The sequence below is a fragment of the Malania oleifera genome, chromosome 8 (assembly GCF_029873635.1).
Source record: "Malania oleifera isolate guangnan ecotype guangnan chromosome 8, ASM2987363v1, whole genome shotgun sequence".
Taxonomy (NCBI): domain Eukaryota; kingdom Viridiplantae; phylum Streptophyta; class Magnoliopsida; order Santalales; family Ximeniaceae; genus Malania; species Malania oleifera.
In genome coordinates, this window is record NC_080424.1 from 7,134,585 (window position 1) to 7,154,219 (window position 19,635).

General features: G+C 36.5%; 1 protein-coding gene across 1 annotated transcript; it reads left to right on the forward strand.

The window, feature by feature from the left end:
• Positions 1-1,397: 1,397 nt before the first annotated feature.
• On the forward strand, positions 1,398-13,796 carry LOC131161569 (uncharacterized protein At1g21580). Its single transcript, XM_058117411.1, has 10 exons — positions 1,398-6,441; positions 6,979-7,174; positions 7,257-7,407; positions 7,529-7,628; positions 7,810-7,884; positions 11,542-11,632; positions 11,773-12,043; positions 12,144-12,186; positions 12,281-12,384; positions 13,237-13,796. The coding sequence occupies exons 1-10, from the start codon at positions 1,407-1,409 to the stop codon at positions 13,666-13,668; spliced, it is 6,498 nt and encodes a 2,165-aa protein (XP_057973394.1). The 5' UTR covers positions 1,398-1,406; the 3' UTR covers positions 13,669-13,796.
• Positions 13,797-19,635: the final 5,839 nt, after the last annotated feature.

A 19,635-nucleotide genomic window follows, 5' to 3' on the forward strand; every position in this document is an offset into this window, starting at 1 on the left:
ACCATGTATATAGGCACCCATCATCCACACTAATTTTCCAATGTGGGACAAGCTCACAAGTGGAATTCTTAATAAACTCTCCCTCACTTGTGAGTTCCAACGCTCCCCCTTGAACGGAAACCATCTCCCTTATGAGAGTAAGCTTAATTCCCCAACAGTTGCTCAAGTGGGCCTTACCATTGGTGCCTTACGTGCCTCGAATTGTATTTCACGTGCCTCCAAACCAATCCTACCTCCCACGTATTGACCCTATTCGGATCCATCCCCAGGTTAGATGATCCTTATTAGCCTCGGTCACACACTTGGTCCTCCAACTATTAGCATGTCAAGAGAATAAATTTCACGTCTTGAATTTTTACGATGTCGCTCACCCATAGTTACGAACCATTGGCTTTAATACCACTTGTTAGGACCGGAGGAGCCTATAGGTGGACTTGATACACATGAGTGAACATTAACTTGACCCAAAAGCTTAAACCTATTGGGTCTTAGGCTCAACCATGTATATAAGCACCCATCATCTACTCTAATTTTTCAATGTGGGAGAAACTCACAAGTGGAATTCTCAACAGGAGTAAGGCAAAGAAAAGAAGATTAACTTGTTGAAACTTTCTTGAACGGGTGTTATGTGGCAATTCCTTCTTGTTTCATGTTTTGACTCTTGAAATCAGTAAGCAAAACACATAAGAGCCTAACAGGATAAAGTTTGAAATTGTCCATCCCATTGTTTGGGTAATTTCTCTTGTTTCCAACATTATGTACTCTTTCTCCTCCTTCAAGAACAAATTAATCATACGCTCCTGAATTTTACTTATGAAGTGTTTTGTTTGAAGGTTGATTTCGACAAAGTTGACGAAAAATAGTTTTAAAAAATGTAGGAGTTGGAGTTTGTGGACTGCATTTTAGAGGAAGGTGAAATACTTTAGATCCCACCCAAATGATAGCACTATCACTTACTTATCTTGTGCCGCTAATAAAATATTACTTCTTAATTTGAAAAAAAAATAGGAAAAAAGTTTATTTCAAAAATATAATAAACTATTATTAACAAAAAGAAAGGTTGATTGGAGAATGTATTGGTCATGCACAAAATGTTATTTCAAATAGAGATTTCTAATTAGAAATGTTAGTTGGTGTGATGGCTTTTTTTAAAAGAAGTTTGATGATCTAATATTTTTTTTTTTTTTAAATAAATGTTAGACCGTCCTTTTTTATTTTTATTTTTTATTTTATTATATCAATTTTGAAAATAAAGTTTCATCCTTTGTCAAATACTTTTAATTAAAATAGATTTAAATTCGGATAAAACTTTTGACCAAGCAAGGCCTCCGCGGCAATGGGTCGTTCTATTGGAAGCTGGGAAGAAACGACGCTAAGCTAATGCGCCGTGTCCAAAATTTCACCAAATGCCATTTTATCAAGTAGCAAAAGAACTTTCAGCCGTTTCAGGGCCCAACAGAGAGAGAGAGAGAGCAAAGAATCACGAGGGCAGGCGAACTTCTCTGATCGCCATGGACCTTCCGTCCTTCAATCACCACCATCACCACCACCACCATCACCATCCCAGGTACGTTCCCATGAACCCTCCTATTCCTCCACCACCGGGCCCCCCTCCCGCCCTCGCCGGCGATCCTCCTATCTACGCGCCCCCCCACGTTCACATTCATCCGCCGCCGCCGCAGCAATTCCCACCACCGCTACCTCCGCCGCCTCCCCTGCAACCATCCTTTCGTCACCTACCCCCTCCCCTCCCCCCATCTCCTTACGACTCCTTCCAAACTCAATTCACTTTTCTCAATCCTGGCCGCCCTATCGACGACGACTCCACACCACACCACCACCACCACCATCATCCTGATTTCGCCCACTCTTCTAAGAGATCCCTTTTCGACGATGATCGTCGGTTTCGCGTTCCTGAATTTGGGACCGATTTGCGGAACCGTTCTAGGGTAATGGTTCCGCCTGATGATCGGCTATTTGAAGATCCTGAACCCCATTTCCGTCCCTTTAACCACGGCTCCATGTCGTCGTATCGGACAATTGATAGCTTTAGGCATGAGTCTGAGCCTGCTTTTAGGTTTAGAGTGAATCACGACGACAGGTTTGATCAGAATCAAAGGGAAGAGGTTGTATGGGGTCGTAGCGATAGTCGTGGCGATGACCATGGTCGAAGGGGTCAATTTATATTGAATTCCAATGGAGCTTCAACTGATTTTGAATTTGATAATTTTAATTCTGCTTCACTGTTGATGGATTATGCTGATAATTTGGGAAATTATGACTCTCGATATGGTTTAGGATCAGAGAGTGAATTGTTTAGGAATGATCGAGGTGATGGGGTGAGTGAGAGACAGAGGTGGGGTCATACTCATGTTCGGCATGATTTTGAGTTGGGGAATAAGCAGAATGGTGACGGTGATGATGATGGTGATGGTTTTTGGGTTGCTTCTGGGAAACGGATGGCTCGTACTCTAGAATCGGGAAAGTATAATAGTAGGGGTGATAGGGAGGGCGGTGGAGAATTTGATCGCACTCCCAGGAAGAAATCGCAGAAGAAGAGTGTTCTACTCAGGCTTCAAAAACCTACTGCTAGGAATAGAAATGGTGAACACTCTGCGGCTTATTTTGATGACTCTCAACCCAGTTCCTTCAGAGGTAAAGATACCCTCATGTACTCAGATCATAGAGTGGAAGAAGAGAGAGTGGGAAGCCCTGTAGAGCTTGATGTTTCTTTCAGATCAAACGTGCTAGTGGCTAAGCCAATTGCAGCATCTTTAAACCCTACAGTTGTTTCTGCTAGAACTTTGAACCCTAGGAATAGGAAGTTTAGGAAAGTCACAGAGCCCAACAGGGATTCTTCAAATTTGCAGCTAACTATACTGAATGAGAGTCCTGCAAATTCAGATAGCCTTACCCATGCTGATCATCAATCTTGTTCTAACAATGGCCTGGAACAATCAGAGGACAAAGTCGAAGTTTCTGGCAATGAAACTGCTTGTGACTGTGGTCCACAGTCTGGTTCCAGTAGGATGAATGCTTCTGTTGCAAAGAGTGCGGTAAAAGGATCTGAAAAGGATGCAGTTTCAGATGTGGGTGGTCCCATTGTTGGTTCTGATGGAACCTCTTCAGCGAGGATTAGAAAGAAGAAGAAAGTTATGACCCCTCTTTTATGCTTGTCAAAATCAGAGCAAACAGAGAAGCATGATGAATCTGTAAATGCTGATGGCTCTGCCAATAGTCCCTCTGCAGCATCTGGGTTTGACAAGGGTGTAATGCACTCAAAAGAGACTAATGCTTCTGTTCGCATGGTCAACAAGTGTGAAGTTGTTCTTAATGATAACAAAGTGGATGATAAGAAAGGCAGCACTGATGCTGATCCTTTTAGGTCATGTGCACGCAAGATTAACAGGAAAAGGAGCAAAGCTGCTTCTCCTAGCAGTGTGTCAGATCCTGAGAAAACCAAAACTAATGAGGGTTCTGTAAATGCAGATATACCCACCCATCTATTGCATACATTTTCAAACTTTGACAAGGGTTCAGTGAGTGTGAATGACGGCACTACTTGTTTTGACATTGGAAGTATGGATGAGATTAGCGAGCTATCTTTTCAAAATGGTACAACTACACACCCTGAAAATGGTAATGTAAAAGGATTTCTGGAGACTCTGCCATCAGTAGATGGCAATGTTAATGCTTCTTTGTTAAGTGCAGAGGAATTTAAAATTCATGACAGTACTGCAGATACATATAGCTCTGGCCTTGGGATGAAGACCATCATGAGTTCTGACTATGATTTAGTTAGCACAGTGGATGCCTGTAGCAAGCACTCCTGTTCAAATGACTTTGGCATATTGCTTGAGAATGGCATTATGGAAGAATCTCAAAAGGATGCTTATTCAGAAGGTGGCAATGCTACTTTAGGTTTGTCTAATTTTGATGAAATGAGAACTTCTGGGGATTTTTTGAGTATAGATAACCATAATCATTCAGGTTCCGAAAATGGCAGTAGTCATCCTCAGCAGAAACATACTTCATGCAATGTTAGTACTGTGGATGATACTAGCAAGCTGCTGTGCCTGGATGGGGTTATTGCCTTGCCTGTGAAGAATGTTATAGAAGTATCTGCAGGTAGTGGAGTTTCAGCAGGGACTAATCTTGATATTGGTCACGATGAGGAGCATATACCTAAGACTGAGAGAGAGAGAAAAGTAGGAACTCCTCGATCAAATTTATCAAGTTCAAGGACAAGCAATACATGTGTAGGGCCTGTAAATGTAGTTACTCCTTCTGTTGGTGTGGATACTGCGTCAGCTTGTTTGGATCAAAATTCTAATCTTGTAGAACAGGACGTTACAGCTTCTGGTTTTGGGTGTTTGGATGTTGTCTCTCAGCCTTGCGCAGATGGGGCTGCCACTTTGCATGGAAACAATTCAATTAAAGGGTTTAATGGGGTGAAGGTTTCTATGAGAGACGGTGCTAATGTTGTTTCAAATGGGACTTCACCTAAGTATAAAAAGAAGAGAAAATTTCATTCCCCTCGTGATGATTTTAGTCCAACTGTGCCTGTCATCAGTCGAAGACCTGAAAACGCAGGTACCCTTACATATGCTGAAGCTGTGCCTTCAAATTTTAATGGGGGTCTAACCAAACCAGAAGAGAAAGTTGCTTTGTCTGCTATGGGGACACTGTCTACTGCTTGTCTGCTGCCTTGCCCTGAGGGGATTACTGTTTCACCTGAAAATTGTCTCACAGAAAGATCTTCTGGGGTCATGGGCTTTGCAAGAGATGGCTTTAATCTTGACTGTTCTACACTTGAAGGCCCCAGTACTGGTTCGTGTTCAATTCAGGAGTCAACTACCCAAAATTTGCAGTTTCTTTGTTTGTCTGGATTTGAAAGTGGGCAGAAGGAAAATGCTACACCAGTGACAGCCACAAATATCCACCAAAATGATATTATGGATATGGATGGTATGTTTGATCAGAGCAGAATTTCTTCAGAACTTCAGAATTCAGCTTTAGACCAGAGACTGCCCAGCACAAATATGGATTGTGACAGTAGTCTTCTCTTGAAGGATGATTTGCCTTCTGCATGTAGCTATTTTTCTTTATGTGCTGAAGGTGATGCAGCCTCAACTCCTGATCGTGGTTATGAACTTGGTTCTTCACCCAATGCAATATCTAATACAGGGTCTGTCCATGAAGATGAACTTCTTGGTCAAACTTCTGCTGAAGAGGTTTGTGGGAGTGACAATAAATTAGATGAGAGCCCTATACTTGAAGTTGATTCTACAATGATTACCCAAAATTCATTGTCACAAGATATTAAAATTGATTCAAACTTTGTTCATGCGACAGAAAATGATGACTTAATTCAAGGGGAGAGTGTACCATCGCATTCACAGGATACCAAAAAAACAGCAGTGAGTTTGAATTCTATGACTGGAGAGTCCAATGGGCATAGGAACCAGCTGAGTTATGCAGTTCCTAGGGTATTAACAGGTCGTTCAACTTTTGTCTTGACCAATTCCAAGAAGGCAGTCTCTTCGAGCAGTATGGCTAATTCCCGTACATGGCATCGAACCACCAATCATTTAGTTCCACCTTTGCCTGGGAAGAAGTCTTTCTCAAGCTCTATTCCTTTACAAAAGCAGTTGCCTAAAAAAAGTGGAAAGAGTGAAAGTACTTACATTCGTAAAGGAAACAGTCTTGTAAGAAAACCTGCTTCAGTTCCTGCTTTTCCACGTAGTGCTCATGGTTTGAGTACCTCTGTTTATCAGATGAATCCTACTAATATGGATGAAATGAAGAAGAGCATGGGGTCTGAAAGTAGGGTTAGCATTATGGGCACGTCCAAGTGCTTGAGAATGGATGGAGCAAATGCTTCTTTTGAGAGGCCTAAAACACCCCCATTACAGCATGGCAACAGATTGTCAAACTGCACTACCATTCCTTCAGGAGATTGTACAGCTTCCATGCTGGAAAATCCTCATTCAAATGATGGTTCTGAAAATAAGTCAGACCTTTCAAAGCTTACAGAAAGTAAGCATGCACCAAAGTATTCGGAGGATGCACCAAAGTCTTCAACTGCTGAAAATTCATTAGTTTCAATCAACAGTGTGGAAAGCGCAAATGATGGTGCCATAAATGATGCGAATTTGATGTCTTCAAAAAATAAGAAGATAATATATGTAAAGCGCAAATCAAATCAGTTGGTTGCAGCATCAAATCTTTGTGATCCATCTATTCACAGTGCAGATAAGACCCCAACCTTATTCTCAGATGGCTACTATAAAAGGAACAATAATCAGCTCGTTAGAACATCAATGGAAAATCAAAACAGGAAAAAAGTTGCTGTCTCTGGTGACAGCTCGAACTCAGAGGGACAGATGGCTCCAAAGGTTATTTCCAGCAGAAATTCTGATAGGAAGCGGTCTGATAAAGGTATGTTTGAAACACTCCTTGTTAAGTGACAATTAAGTGGTCTTTGGTAACTTCTTTGTGTGTGCATCTGTAATCTCATAGTTGCTAAATGAGATGTTTGAAGAACTGGCTTCTGGAGACAGATTCAAACTATAATATTAGATTTGCTTTGGCACTCACTTTGACTTGAATTATATTTTATTAGATATGTCAGAATTTATTTGTGGCAACTGTCTTTATTTTACTAGTTATGTCAGAATTTATGCCCAAGTTGGTTCTGGTTTAATTGTTTTGTATCTTATCTACTGAAAAAATTGTCATTACTCGTTAGTTTTAGGCACCATTTGTTATAAATCTTTTGCTTGTAAAATGGTGCAATTTTGCAAGTACATTATATATTCTTTAAGAACTGACCTCCTTCCAATTATAATTTCTGCTTTGAGTAGAGAAATATATTAATTTTTTTTTTTAAAAAGAATGGTGCAGTAACATTCATTAGCATCTTTCTTCTCTCAAATGATCACCAGTCATCTAAGATTTGATTTCCCCATTTTTCAGGTATAGTAAAGAAATGTAAACCTTCAAAACTTTCGTTAGTGTGGACTTTAAGTGGTACGCAGTCATTCAAGAAGGATGGTTATTCATTGCAACGTGAAAAGGTGTTGCCGCACCTGTTTCCATGGAAAAGAGCAACATTCTTGAGAAGTTTCATTCGTAATCCATCTTCAAATAATCGTTCCTTATCTATGATCAGGTTCAAGATCATGTGCACTGATTTTAGCTTTTATTATATGTGAATGTTTGCTTGAGTAATAGTATTTCAATTTTCTCTTCAGTAATAAATTGCTGTTTTTGAGAAAGAGGGATACAGTTTACACAAGGTCGCCACGTGGATTTTCTCTTCGAAAATCGAAGGTATTGAGTATTGGTGGGTCTAGTCTAAAATGGTCAAAATCCATTGAAAGGCGCTCAAAAAAAGCTAATGAGGTTAGTTGGGCTCTGGTACACTTTTTTTTCCCCCTTGAAAACTGCTCTTTGTATGTAATGGGTTTTTTGCAAGTCAGAAGAATTGGTGGCCATTGGGCTTGATTAATTGAACCTTTTACAGGAAGCTACACTTGCAGTTGTGGAGGTGGAGAGGAAGAAAAGAGAACAGAATGTCTCTGCTTGTGTTGTATCTCAGACAAGGAGTAGAAATCACTCTTCCCGTAAGTCAGTTCATAGTATAGACCTGCGCCCAGGTAGGCCAATCAACAATCCTGGTGTGGCAGATACATTCACAGTTTCGGCAAACAGTTTGATTTTTCCTTCTTGAAAATTAATTTGTGCGCGCTTTTAGTATGTGGTTTTGACAAGAATGTTGGGATGCTTTTGATAATAAATTTTCAGGAGCACGTATATTTCGTATCGGTTCAGTTCGCTATAAGATGGATTCTTCGGGACGGACACTTCAGAGGATTTCAGGTCCTACTGACTTCTTCCATTGCGTTTTTATATTACACCTTGCATATGAGATTTAATACTCTCCTTTCCAAATATTTTGCATGTCTGAAGCAGCTTAAAATGGGGATTAGATACGCACACAAAAATGCATACATGCATGTGTGTGTGTATTATTAGTCCAGGTCCATTACTGCAAAGTTTCTGATTTTCCATTTTTCATGTAAATTTTGGCGGGTTGTAGCCTCCATCAGCTCATTTATGAACTCATCTTTAACCAAATTATGAAATGGCAATATCTAAAAGGTAAACCAAGGCTGTAGACGAGATGCTAACATGCACATTTAGCAGGGTTAGGTATTTTAGAACTGGTGGCTTGTTTTGTAGTATAGGTGATGCTTATGCTTCCTGACTTTGAATTTCTGTCTCCTTACCCTTCCTATTGGAGATGATGTGTACAGTTGAGTTTGGTTCATTATGAAAATGAACTAGGGTTTACAATAATATAGTTTCATTTTGAGATCAACACTTTTGATATTTTTTTATGTATAATAATTTCTATATGTTTATTATGGATTTACACGAAAAATTTGTAAGAATTGAACCTTTGAAGCTTTCCTAATTGGAGAAAATGAAGGAATGTACCCCAAAGGGTTCTATAAAAAGCTTTTTATTGGTCTAAAGAAACTTTTTCTTCTTGAATTCTGTGATTTTAGTATGATGTTGTGAATAGGAAAGAATAACCCTTTCATACCAGTGGATATAAGCCATATCACATAATTTCTTCATTAGGCTACAATTCAGCCTGAGCCACAACTTGCTGTTGAGAAATAGCCCAACTTATTTTCCACTTATAGGAGAATACAGCATTGTCTTGTTAGGGAAGTTTCCTTTTATATATATATTTTTTAAGGACATTGAAGATTTTCGAGCAACAGGGCTAAGGAAAATTCTTCACTGTTTGACATCTTATGGTGAAACTTTAGAAAGGACATTGGATGAACATGGGAGTTGTTCCATGGAGTTTGAAGCTTCACACTTTGTAGTTGTTTATCTGCAGGAAGTATGAGAGGGTACTTGATGGTTGATAGGGCAATCTTGCAATTATATTCTTTTATTTTTTTGCTTATTTGGGCCTGTTTGGTATCATTTTTATTTCTGTTTTTCTCTTTTTGTTTCTATACATTGAAGAAACAGGTTATGAATATGCGTTTGTTTGTTGGTTTTTTGTTTTTAATGACGGGTTTTAGTTGTTTGCGAAAAAATTGAAAACTAGATTTTATGGTTTTCAATCATTTTGGCAACCTGCCAGAATATTTTAGTATATATAATTAACTTTTTTTTTAAAATTAAATCATTTATTTTATCCATACTTTTTAATTAAAACTAAAGTAAAATGATCATATGAACTTAAAATAAAAAATGCTCATAAAATTTCAAAAAAAAAATAAAAATGATAAAACCATTCACAAAACATTTTTAATGTATTTCAATTATCATATACAATAAGATTGTTCTTGTAAAATGGATTTTGAAATATAATAATTAAGTAAAATAATTATAATAATTTTTATTGTAATATTTTAATTTATGTTACTTTGTACTTTTATTATTTTAATAATATTTTGTACTTGTTATTTGACTCAAGGACAAAAATGAGCATTTTAATCAAGTTTTTAATTTTGCTAGTTTCCGTTTTTAAGTTCCTGTTTCTGGCCTTTAGTTTTCGTTTCTGATTTCCGTTTCGTAATTTTTAATAGTGATACAAAACAGACCCTTAAGTAATATGAATTGTTCTGGAAAATTGAGAGGCTGTCATTTTCACAGATTAATGAGAGCATCAAGCGTGAACCAAGAAGAATGGGATTATAATCCCACCACAGTCGCATGTTGTCACTCTTTGTATTAAAAGTTGTAAATTTTTTTAAAAAAAAAAAATTTAAATATTGCTCAGAAGCCTTTTTGAGTGGCCTTAAAACAATTGATGTAGTAGCAACTAGATTTTATTTGAATATGTTATTGCCAAAACATGTTAGAAGTGCTGAAATCACAGTGGACTTGTAATTGGTTGGTTATAAAAAAAAAATTTAAATATTGCTCAGAAGCCTTTTTGAGTGGCCTTAAAACAATTGATGTAGTAGCAACTAGATTTTATTTGAATATGTTATTGCCAAAACATGTTAGAAGTGCTGAAATCACAGTGGACTTGTAATTGGTTGGTTATTTATTTAGGTGCTGTTCTTTTTTTTTTTCTTTTTTCTTTTTTACAGAAAAAGAAATTCATTTAGAGAAGAGAGGAAATTACAAAGGTTGGAGGATAAGTAATTCTGTAAAAAAAAAAAAAAAAACAGAAATAAAAACATGAGAACCCCTTTCCAATCCCACTTGATTTATAGTAATAAAATTCCTTAAAAAAAACCCAAAGAATGATCCCAAAAAGAAGACAAAAAAATTAACTCTATCCCAAAGAACAGTTTAGGGACTTGTTTTGTATTTAAAAAGCCTTTCGTTCCTTTCAATTCACACAATCCAAAACAGAGCAAAACCGCACATATCCAAAGGACTATTATTTCTTACTCTTCCCAAAACCTGTGTACCACACCAACAAGAAAGCATCAATAGCCTGCAGAATCACCAAATTTTCCTCAAGAACCAAAAATTAGATTAACCTATAGTTGCTTAGCCATCCAACAATGGACAAGTGGTCACTAGTTGCATTTATCTTCAGACACATTATACAGATATTGGGATTCATAGCTTTGGAAGGCCTCCTCATCTGCAACAAATCATTGGTATCAAGACTATTAAGAGCCCTTGTCCACATAAAAGCCCTGATTTTCAGAGGAACCTTAGCCTTCCTGATAAAATGGTTCAGGGGAAAATAAGGAGGGCTCGGAGTTTTCAACAACTGGGAAAGACATGATTTTCACTGAGAAAGAGCCAGAAGAATTCCTGAATTAAATCTTCAAGTCACCCCCCATTCAATATACAAAGGTTTCCAACTCTCCCCGAAACATTTAATCTCAACCTCAAGATCCTATAAAAATGAAAATTCTGAGAGAGAAAACCCCCTCAAAAAAATAAAAAGCATTAAGAAGACAGTATCGCTGACTATAGGTTTCTATAGCAACAGAAAAAAAAAACTTTTAATCAATTTAGCTTTTTTGCCAATCATAGTACTAAAATTTCCTACTTTAGTATCCTTTTGTTAAGAAATTTGTGTCAGGAACTTGCCCTTTGTCTTTGTTTCAATAAAAACATTGCTGAGTTCTAAGTAACTTGATTCTGGGTAGACTTTGGCATTTTTTGAATTATGCTCCAGTGTGTGGGACTGGTTGAAGTGTTAAAACTGAATTTCCCGTATTGCTAGTGGGTGTAAGATTTCTGTTACTTGTGAAATTTATGATGCACGTTTTGGTACAAAAGAAAAGAAGGGGGTATCGCCCAGTTGGGGGGGGGGGTGTTGGGGAGGAGAATTTATGATATATATTTTTTTCTTACATAATCCTTTGTCTTTTTTTTTTTTTTTTTGTCTCTTTTTTTTTTTGGCATCAAAAGGAAGCGAAGAACTGTTGTACATTGATAGCTTACTGTATATTTTTTTTTAAATCACCTTTTGTGATTTATTTTTCTTTCTTTTCTGGATAGTTTATATTAATTTTCTGCTTATGTTCTGTATAGATGAGGAATCATCATACCCTACTGCCATCCAACCAGAAAATGATGTCAAGAAATCCTATGTTCCAAGGAGATTATTGATTGGCAATGAAGAGTATGTGGCTTATATTTCCTTCTGTGTTGAATGCTTCAAACTGCTATAGCTATGCACTTCAGTGTTAGAAAACCTTACTTATAGAGCTTATTTATGACAGCAAACAGATCACTTATTTAAGTGCATTTCAATATTTTCAGATATGTTCGAATTGGCAATGGTAACCAGCTTATTAGGGATCCTAAGAAAAGGACTCGCATCTTGGCAAGTGAGAAAGTTCGGTGGAGTTTGCATACTGCCAGACTGCGTTTAGCTAGAAAATGGAAGTACTGTCAATTTTATACAAGATTTGGCAAATGCAACAAGGATAATGGGAAATGTCCATATATTCATGATCCCTCTAAAATTGCTGTTTGCACAAAATTTCTCAATGGTTTATGTTCCAATCGCAGTTGCAAATTGACTCATAAGGTCTATTACAATCTGCTTGAATTGATATGACCTCAATTAATGGACTATTAGTGCCTTTCGTGTTTTTAGTTTCTCAAACTTAATTTTATTTTTCTTGCAGGTCATTCCAGAAAGGATGCCGGATTGTTCTTATTTTTTGCAGGGTAGGTTTTGCTAGTTTGTGCGCTCTATCTCTATCTCTCTCTCTCTCTCTCTCTGTGCTAAGTAATGCATGATTCTGATTTGTTTTCCTGGCAGGATTGTGCTCCAATGAAAATTGTCCATATAGACATGTAAATGTTAATCCAAATGCCTCTATATGTGAAAGTTTTCTAAGGGGCTATTGTGCTGACGGTGATGAGGTATTGCTTATGCATAATCACTACATTTCATTGTCATCTTTCTTCTGTTATTATTTTCTTTTCTTTTCTTTTGGGGCTGGGGGGAGAGCAATTGAGTAGGAAATTAGAAATTGAATGTGGAATATTTTATTTCTGCTTCATGTCTAGCATTTAGTCTGTTTCTGGCTTGCATCTTTTTGTTAAGTGGGATTCATGCTATATGATAACAATCTGCTCAATCGGCCCCTTCCACTCTTTTTCCTTGGTTGGATGTGGTTTTTCCCTTTTGTGGTTTTTGATTTGCCGCTTTGTTTCTGTTTTTGTGTTTGTTTGTTTTGTCCTGTTATTTTCTCTTTTGGATCTTTTGGTAGTTTTTTTAGGTGGGGGAGGGGGTGAGGTTTACTTATTGTGTGTCATCTATGTGCATTTTCTGTGTGATGTCTGTTTTGGTTAACTGTTTGGAGCAAGCTGTGTGCCTAAGCAATTTTTTTTTTCAGCTGAAACCACTCCATCCAGACTCCATTGATTTGCTACTTCAAATTGTGGGCTGACCTAGTCCATAGAAACTCCTGTTTTTGTGGGCTGACCTAGTCCATGGAAACTCATGTATTTGATGTTCAATTGCAACATTTAATAACGATTTATCAGATTTTCAGTCTAGTGCTTTTAACCATCCCCTGGCTTTTGATGATCAGTTAGGGCAATTACCTTTGTTGGCTTTTGCTCACAAAAGCCATTTTTGTTTCAAAATAGTATTTACAACTCTCTTTATCTATATTTTGTGTGCACAACCCAATCATTATAGGGTTGAATGCGGCTAAGCAATTTTTGAACGAGCAAGCGGATTTTCTTTCTTAATCTTTAAACTTGCAGTGTCGGAAGAAGCACACCTATGTTTGCCCCAATTTTGAAGCAACAGGAGTCTGCTCTCAAGGGTCCAAATGCAAGCTTCACCATCCCAAAAACAGAAGCAGGGGAAAGAAAAGAAAACGATCAATAGAGCAAACTAATGCTCGGGGGCGTTACTTTGGTTCCATTAACCCCAATATTGCTGAGACTGCAGTGGCAGTGTCTGAAAAGCACACTGCACATAATAATGAGATTTTCTTAGAGGATGGAAGATTGGCTGATTATATCAGCCTTGATGTAAGTGATGATGAAGCTAGAGAAACTGAAGGTCCAATGAGTGAGCAAACAGCAATGTGTGATGATGAACCCTCAGATGCACAGTTGGATAATCTGGATCAGCTTATCAAACCCATCCGTATAATGTATCAACAATCTAAGGACAACCATCTCCGGTAATTGGTGTCCCAAAGAGGGACTGTTGCAGGCTGTCTTGGGAGTGATCAAGTCTGTTGTAAATGAGGTATTGCATTTAGGTGTCCACCTAGGTAGTTTCTGCTAATGGCAGAATTGATTTGTTCAGTGAGGGAGGGTTTTTTTTTTTGGGGGATGGGTGGGTTTGCGCGGGGTTGGGGGGGGGGGGAGGTTGTGGTGCGGGGTGGGGTTATGTTAGGGTTTGGGTTTGCTAGGAGGGTAGGGTAGAGAGGGGGGTGGGGTTGAGCTTTGAAAATGTGTTGTACATGGCCATGACAGAAAACAGAATGATACAGAAACAATTGAATTCTTGAAATGAAATTGAGCTGTGAAAAATTGAGTTCCAATTCTGGTGCCTGTTTCATTGTTCTAGCTTTGCTATTACATAAATGTAGCTATTTTTCCCTCGAGTTGAGGTATTTCAATGCCCTTTGAAGGGATTTTGGACAGGAAGTAAAATATTAGTTATTCAAGTGAGTCTTTGGAAGCCTCTGGTTTGGTTAAATGGGGATGCTATTACTAGCACTGAACCTGTGTGAGGGATTTAGGATGAAAGGGACGTATTAATTTGATCAAACAGGAGTCTAGGGAATGTTCCTATCGTTAAATTTCTGCTACCAGTCAGCTTTTAGGTTCTTTCCTTTGTCCAGGAAGTAAGGTAAAGCCATATTATGTTTTCAATTGCAAAAATGAAGGGAAAAGAAGTAGCATTATACACGGACCCTTTGACGGTATTGAAATTTAATAGGTTTGAAATTTTACGTTTTTTCTTTTCTTTTTTAAAGTTAATTTTGAAAGTTAAAATCTAAAAAAGAAATTAAAATTATGGAGTTGAGTTTAATGGAGTTGAAATAATAGCTATGAGAAGTTAATCATCAATAATGGAATTAGGGTACAAATAAGTCGATAATTGGAGCTTTATCATGTCTAAACTTATTAAATTTTTAATTGGACTAGAGTTTGAGTCTAATTATAATTTGCTTGCTCAAACTAATGCTATTGAGTAATTTTAATTTAAACATGAATATATATAAGCATGAATATGGAGCGATGTGGTGAATGGTGACGCTGTTGTGCTATTATTTTTGATGATAGCAATTTTTCCACATGAATGAGCCTCTTCCAATTTTACATCTTAATTCTTGCAATCCAAGTAGAGAGATATTTTGTGAAATAAAAATTTAAAAATAACCAGAAATAAAAGATAAAGAGACTAAAAACGGATGAAGTTAAAAAAACTATAAACCTCTAAAGTGAAACGCAAATTGATTTCTATATCTTTATTCTTGCTTGAGCCTTTCAAAATGAGCCCACTAGTTAGCTTCTAAAGGATGTAAGTAAGCTTATAAATGAGCCTAAAGCTGTTGGGATTGTCTCACATAAGTTGTGGAAGGGGTTTAGTGGTCAGTTATTAAGTGTGAGGAAAAGTCTTATCTCACGAACTAGTTTCTGAGGTTGAGAAGGTTCAAGACCACCCAACACTCGTATTAGAGCCTATGGTTCAACAATTTCCGTGGCCGATTTGGAGCCCGATGTGTGAGGGGGAGATTGTTGGGGTTGTCCCACATCGGTTGTTGAAGGGACTTGGTGGTCAGTTATTAAGTGGGAGGGAAAATCTCACCTCATAAGTTAGCTTTTAGGGTTGAGAAGGTACAAGACCACCTAACAAAAACATGATCCTAAATGAAATATTTTAGGATAAAAGATATTGACAACCGTTCCTAAAATTGCATTTGGGAGTTTGGATTTCGAATATTAGATTTAGATAAAATTCAATACAATTTTGTATTATGTTTTATTCAAATTTACATAAAGTCGAATCGAAAGCCTCTCCAAAGCAAAGGGCAATATTTGGGAGAAAAAAAAAAAATGTAGACCTCTTCTAAATTTAAAAAAAAAAAAAAAAAAAAAACCCACAAACAATTTGATTTTTAGGACATTTATACCTCTTCCGTCAAATTAACATAAAATTAGCTTAATAATTCAAGAAAAATGACTTTTCCCATTTTCCCCTTGACACACACGAAATTAGTTGCATAACAATTGCATGAAAAATCATCCTCCAGAGTTCGAACTTTTTTGCATTTTACCTTGGGGTGGGCAAGGGAGGATATTGCATTTTTTTTTTTTTTGGGAATATTTGAAAGAAATTCATTTATCGAGTTTGCACCTTTCGCGGGCACACTTTATTTTTATTTTTTATTTTTAGATTTTTAACATTGTTTTAGCATTTCATGTGTGTTTATGAGAAAAGGGGGAAAATAGTCAATTTTTTGAAAATTTACTTGGCCACTTGATGGAAAATTGATGAAGGTATATAAGTGCCCTAAAAATAAAATGTCAAATGAGGTCTATAGGATTTTTAAAATATAAAGGAAAGTCTACATTATTTTGCTAAATCTCAAGAGATATTAGCGTTTTTTGTTTGACATGTAATCCATTTTTTTACAACCAAATTAGTGAAACATACTTTTGAATCTATTTATTTCTTTTGTAAGGACATTTTTGAAAAAGAATAAAGAGACCTAGAAGAAGATAATAAAACATCAAAACTAACACAGCTCATTATCTCTTTATCTAACTCTACTATCTTACACTGTCACTATTTTCCACTATCTTCTACTACCAACTTATTCTCCTTCTCAGAAAACTACCCTCTAGTGGCTACTAAGTAGTTCATATGTTTTTTTTTTTTTAAATACTAAAGGAGGACGGCACCTCCAATTATTTATTGATATATCCTCACTTTTAGCGGAGGAATACCGTGGTTACATTACAATATTTAGGAGATTATAGATAAAAGAGACATTAAAGATCTCCCAAAAACAATACCAACAACCAATCAAAACAGGATTACAAATCTAACCAAAGTTAAATAAGAAAAAAAATCTAAACCAACCAAACAAAAATTGGAAGGATGAACTAATGATGAAGGAAAGTGAGATCCAACTTATCCATCCAAAGGATACCTTTCAGAGAACGTGATAAAAGATGTTGTTCTTCGTAAATGACATTATTTCTCATTTCTCTTTCTCTAGCGAGAAAATTTGCCGCATTATTGTCTTTCCTATTGATGGATCACCATGAAGTTCACTCCTTCTAACTCCGCCACAATGTCCTCCAAAAAATCCCAAAAATACCACAAGGTACATTTACCTTTTCAAAACCAATCAACAAAAATTCTCGAGTCACTTTCAATAATCACATTAAAATAATGAAATTGTTTGCATAAACGAATTCCTTCCAAGATTGCTTTTAATTTTGCACTATTGTTCGTACCTGTAACGAAATGCCTAATTTACCATATATATTTTTTCCCACATAATAACATACATAATATCTAACTAAACTATCACAGTCATAGTCAACCTGGACCCATGAGTACCAGGGATGTATCTGTCATAAAACTCTGATACCTAAGCAGCGGAAAATATAAAATTATATACATGTCATACACATTAGAAACTAGACCAGAGTTCTATTAAAATTTTCATATACATATACATACAATCATCCACCAAGAAGACCGAAAAGTACTCTTGGGGTCTCCACCCAAAAATCCATCTAACCTTAGCCATCCACTTACCCTATAGATAGGGTAACTCAAACCACTTCTACTGTTACGGGGCTTTATCTGCCCTTCTACCTAGATTTTCTAAAAAGTTTGTAATGCTGGAGTGAGACACCTTGTAGTAAGGGAGACAAATTAATATCAGTGTGTGGCAACATGAGTATTTTTCGTAATATACATATAAATAGTACATAATTCATAACTGATATAACAGTTGTATCATATTACATAAAAACATGGTTTATTATAACATAGTGTATCATACTAAAATTTTGTACTGAGAAATCATCATTTATAACCATATCATAGGTAACTTATTACTCAGGATAGATAGTTAGCTATCGTCATGTCTTACCCCCCACATGACAGGGTTGTGCAATCTGAAGGCGAGACCTAGCAATGGCTGGCCGACCATGCTAAGTCAAACATAAGTTTGTAAGTACGATGAGTATATTCTACTTGTGCCAGTCTATCAGGGGAACTACGACACTCTCATAAAGCTACATCGAGTGCCATCTCCACCAATCTACATAAGATGTGTGGTAGCACTAACATATTCATAATCATAAACATATAGCTACTGTACCATGCTTCATAAAATTGAACTAAGCTATCCGGGTTCTGATAACATACAATATATTTCATATTTAAGCATAACTATTTCGTAATTTAGAGTAATATCTGACGTAAACATATTTCATGATTTTTTACATATCATACGTAATCACGACATCAACCCCGACATAATTCATGACGTAATATTTGCGACATTTGCAACGGCATAACTCATAATATAAGAATCACGACATTTACGCCGACATAATTCATCACATGATATTCACAACATTTACGCCAGTTTATTTCATAACATAATAAATATAATTTCTTATACTTTTCAACATACTTTTAAAACCATAGTTCCTGTACTATTTTTAAAGTTTTCTTGAAAACTACTATAATATACTTATCTGGGAAAACTCGTAATATTTCAACATAGCATAATTTTCATGAAAATAATGTACTCATGCCACACAGATGTACATAACCTTATAAACTTATAATAAATTCTGAAATCATATTTCCTTATAAACCATGCTTAAATAATTTCCTTCTTCAACATCAGTATTCTCAAACATAGTTCTAAATCATACATATTTCTCTGAAAATAAATGCTGTTTAATTTATGATAATTTCATGAAAATACTGACTTAATTTATCCCCTTACCGGACTTACTATGAAGCCCACAAAGTACTCCAAATCTACATACGTGCGTATCCTAACTTAACACCTTGAAATTGCATTTTTCCCAACCAAACTTTAGTATAATACTATCTAAAGCATTTTCCCTAGTCCAACAATACCAAATAATTTATAAAACCTAAAATACTAACTTACCCAGATTTTGGGATGATGCCCAAATTAGCCTAACCAACGAACTATTCCAGCAAATTTGAAGATTTCTTCCCAGGAGTAGCGTGATGGCTACCGATCGTCGAACCGGCAAAGAACGAAGCTGGAAACTTAGAGAGAAGGAGAGGGAGACAAAGTTAGAGAGAGAAAGACAAAATTTCATGTAAATCCTTCGCTGAAACTTGAACTTAGGATATTTATAAAACACAAATTTGTCGACGAGACATGTCACCTCATCGACGAGTCTATGAAAGGAGTTCGTCGATGAATACTTACTCCTTGTCGACGAGTTTCAGGCCCTGAAAACAGTCCTCTCGGTAATTTCTCGTCGACGAGACACACGTCCCCGTCGATGAGCCCAAGAGGCTTGCTCGTCGATAAGCACTTTGCACTCATCGACGAGATCCTACTAAAACCCCCCTTTTAAAATTTCTTTTCTCTCATTTCTTTTATTATTTAATTACTATAATTCTTCAAGTCTCTACATTCTCTCCTCATAAAATTTCATTCTCAAAATTTATCATCTATATTGAACATCATTCTTTAAGGAGAATGACTACTTATTTTATTACTTACTCTCACTTGTAGTAGAGGAATATCGCGGTTACATTTGAATTCTCAGAGATTACATACACATGAAAGAAAAATTCTCTCAAAACTAAAACACTATCTATCCTATAACCTACAATATCACTTATACATACATTATTCTGCTTAACATAAAATAAATCAAACTTTACCTACTTAACATAAAATTCTCCCTCTGTCTACTGCTGGTCCCCATTGAACAAATGTGGGTATTTCTATCGTACTTCTTCCTCAAGTTTCCATGAAACTTCTTTCACCGCATGATTCCTCCACAGGACATTTATTAATGGAATTCTCTTATTACGCAATTCCTGTTCTTTTCTGTCTAAAACCTACACTAGTATTTCCTCATAAGCCAATGATTCTCTGAGTTCTATTCCCG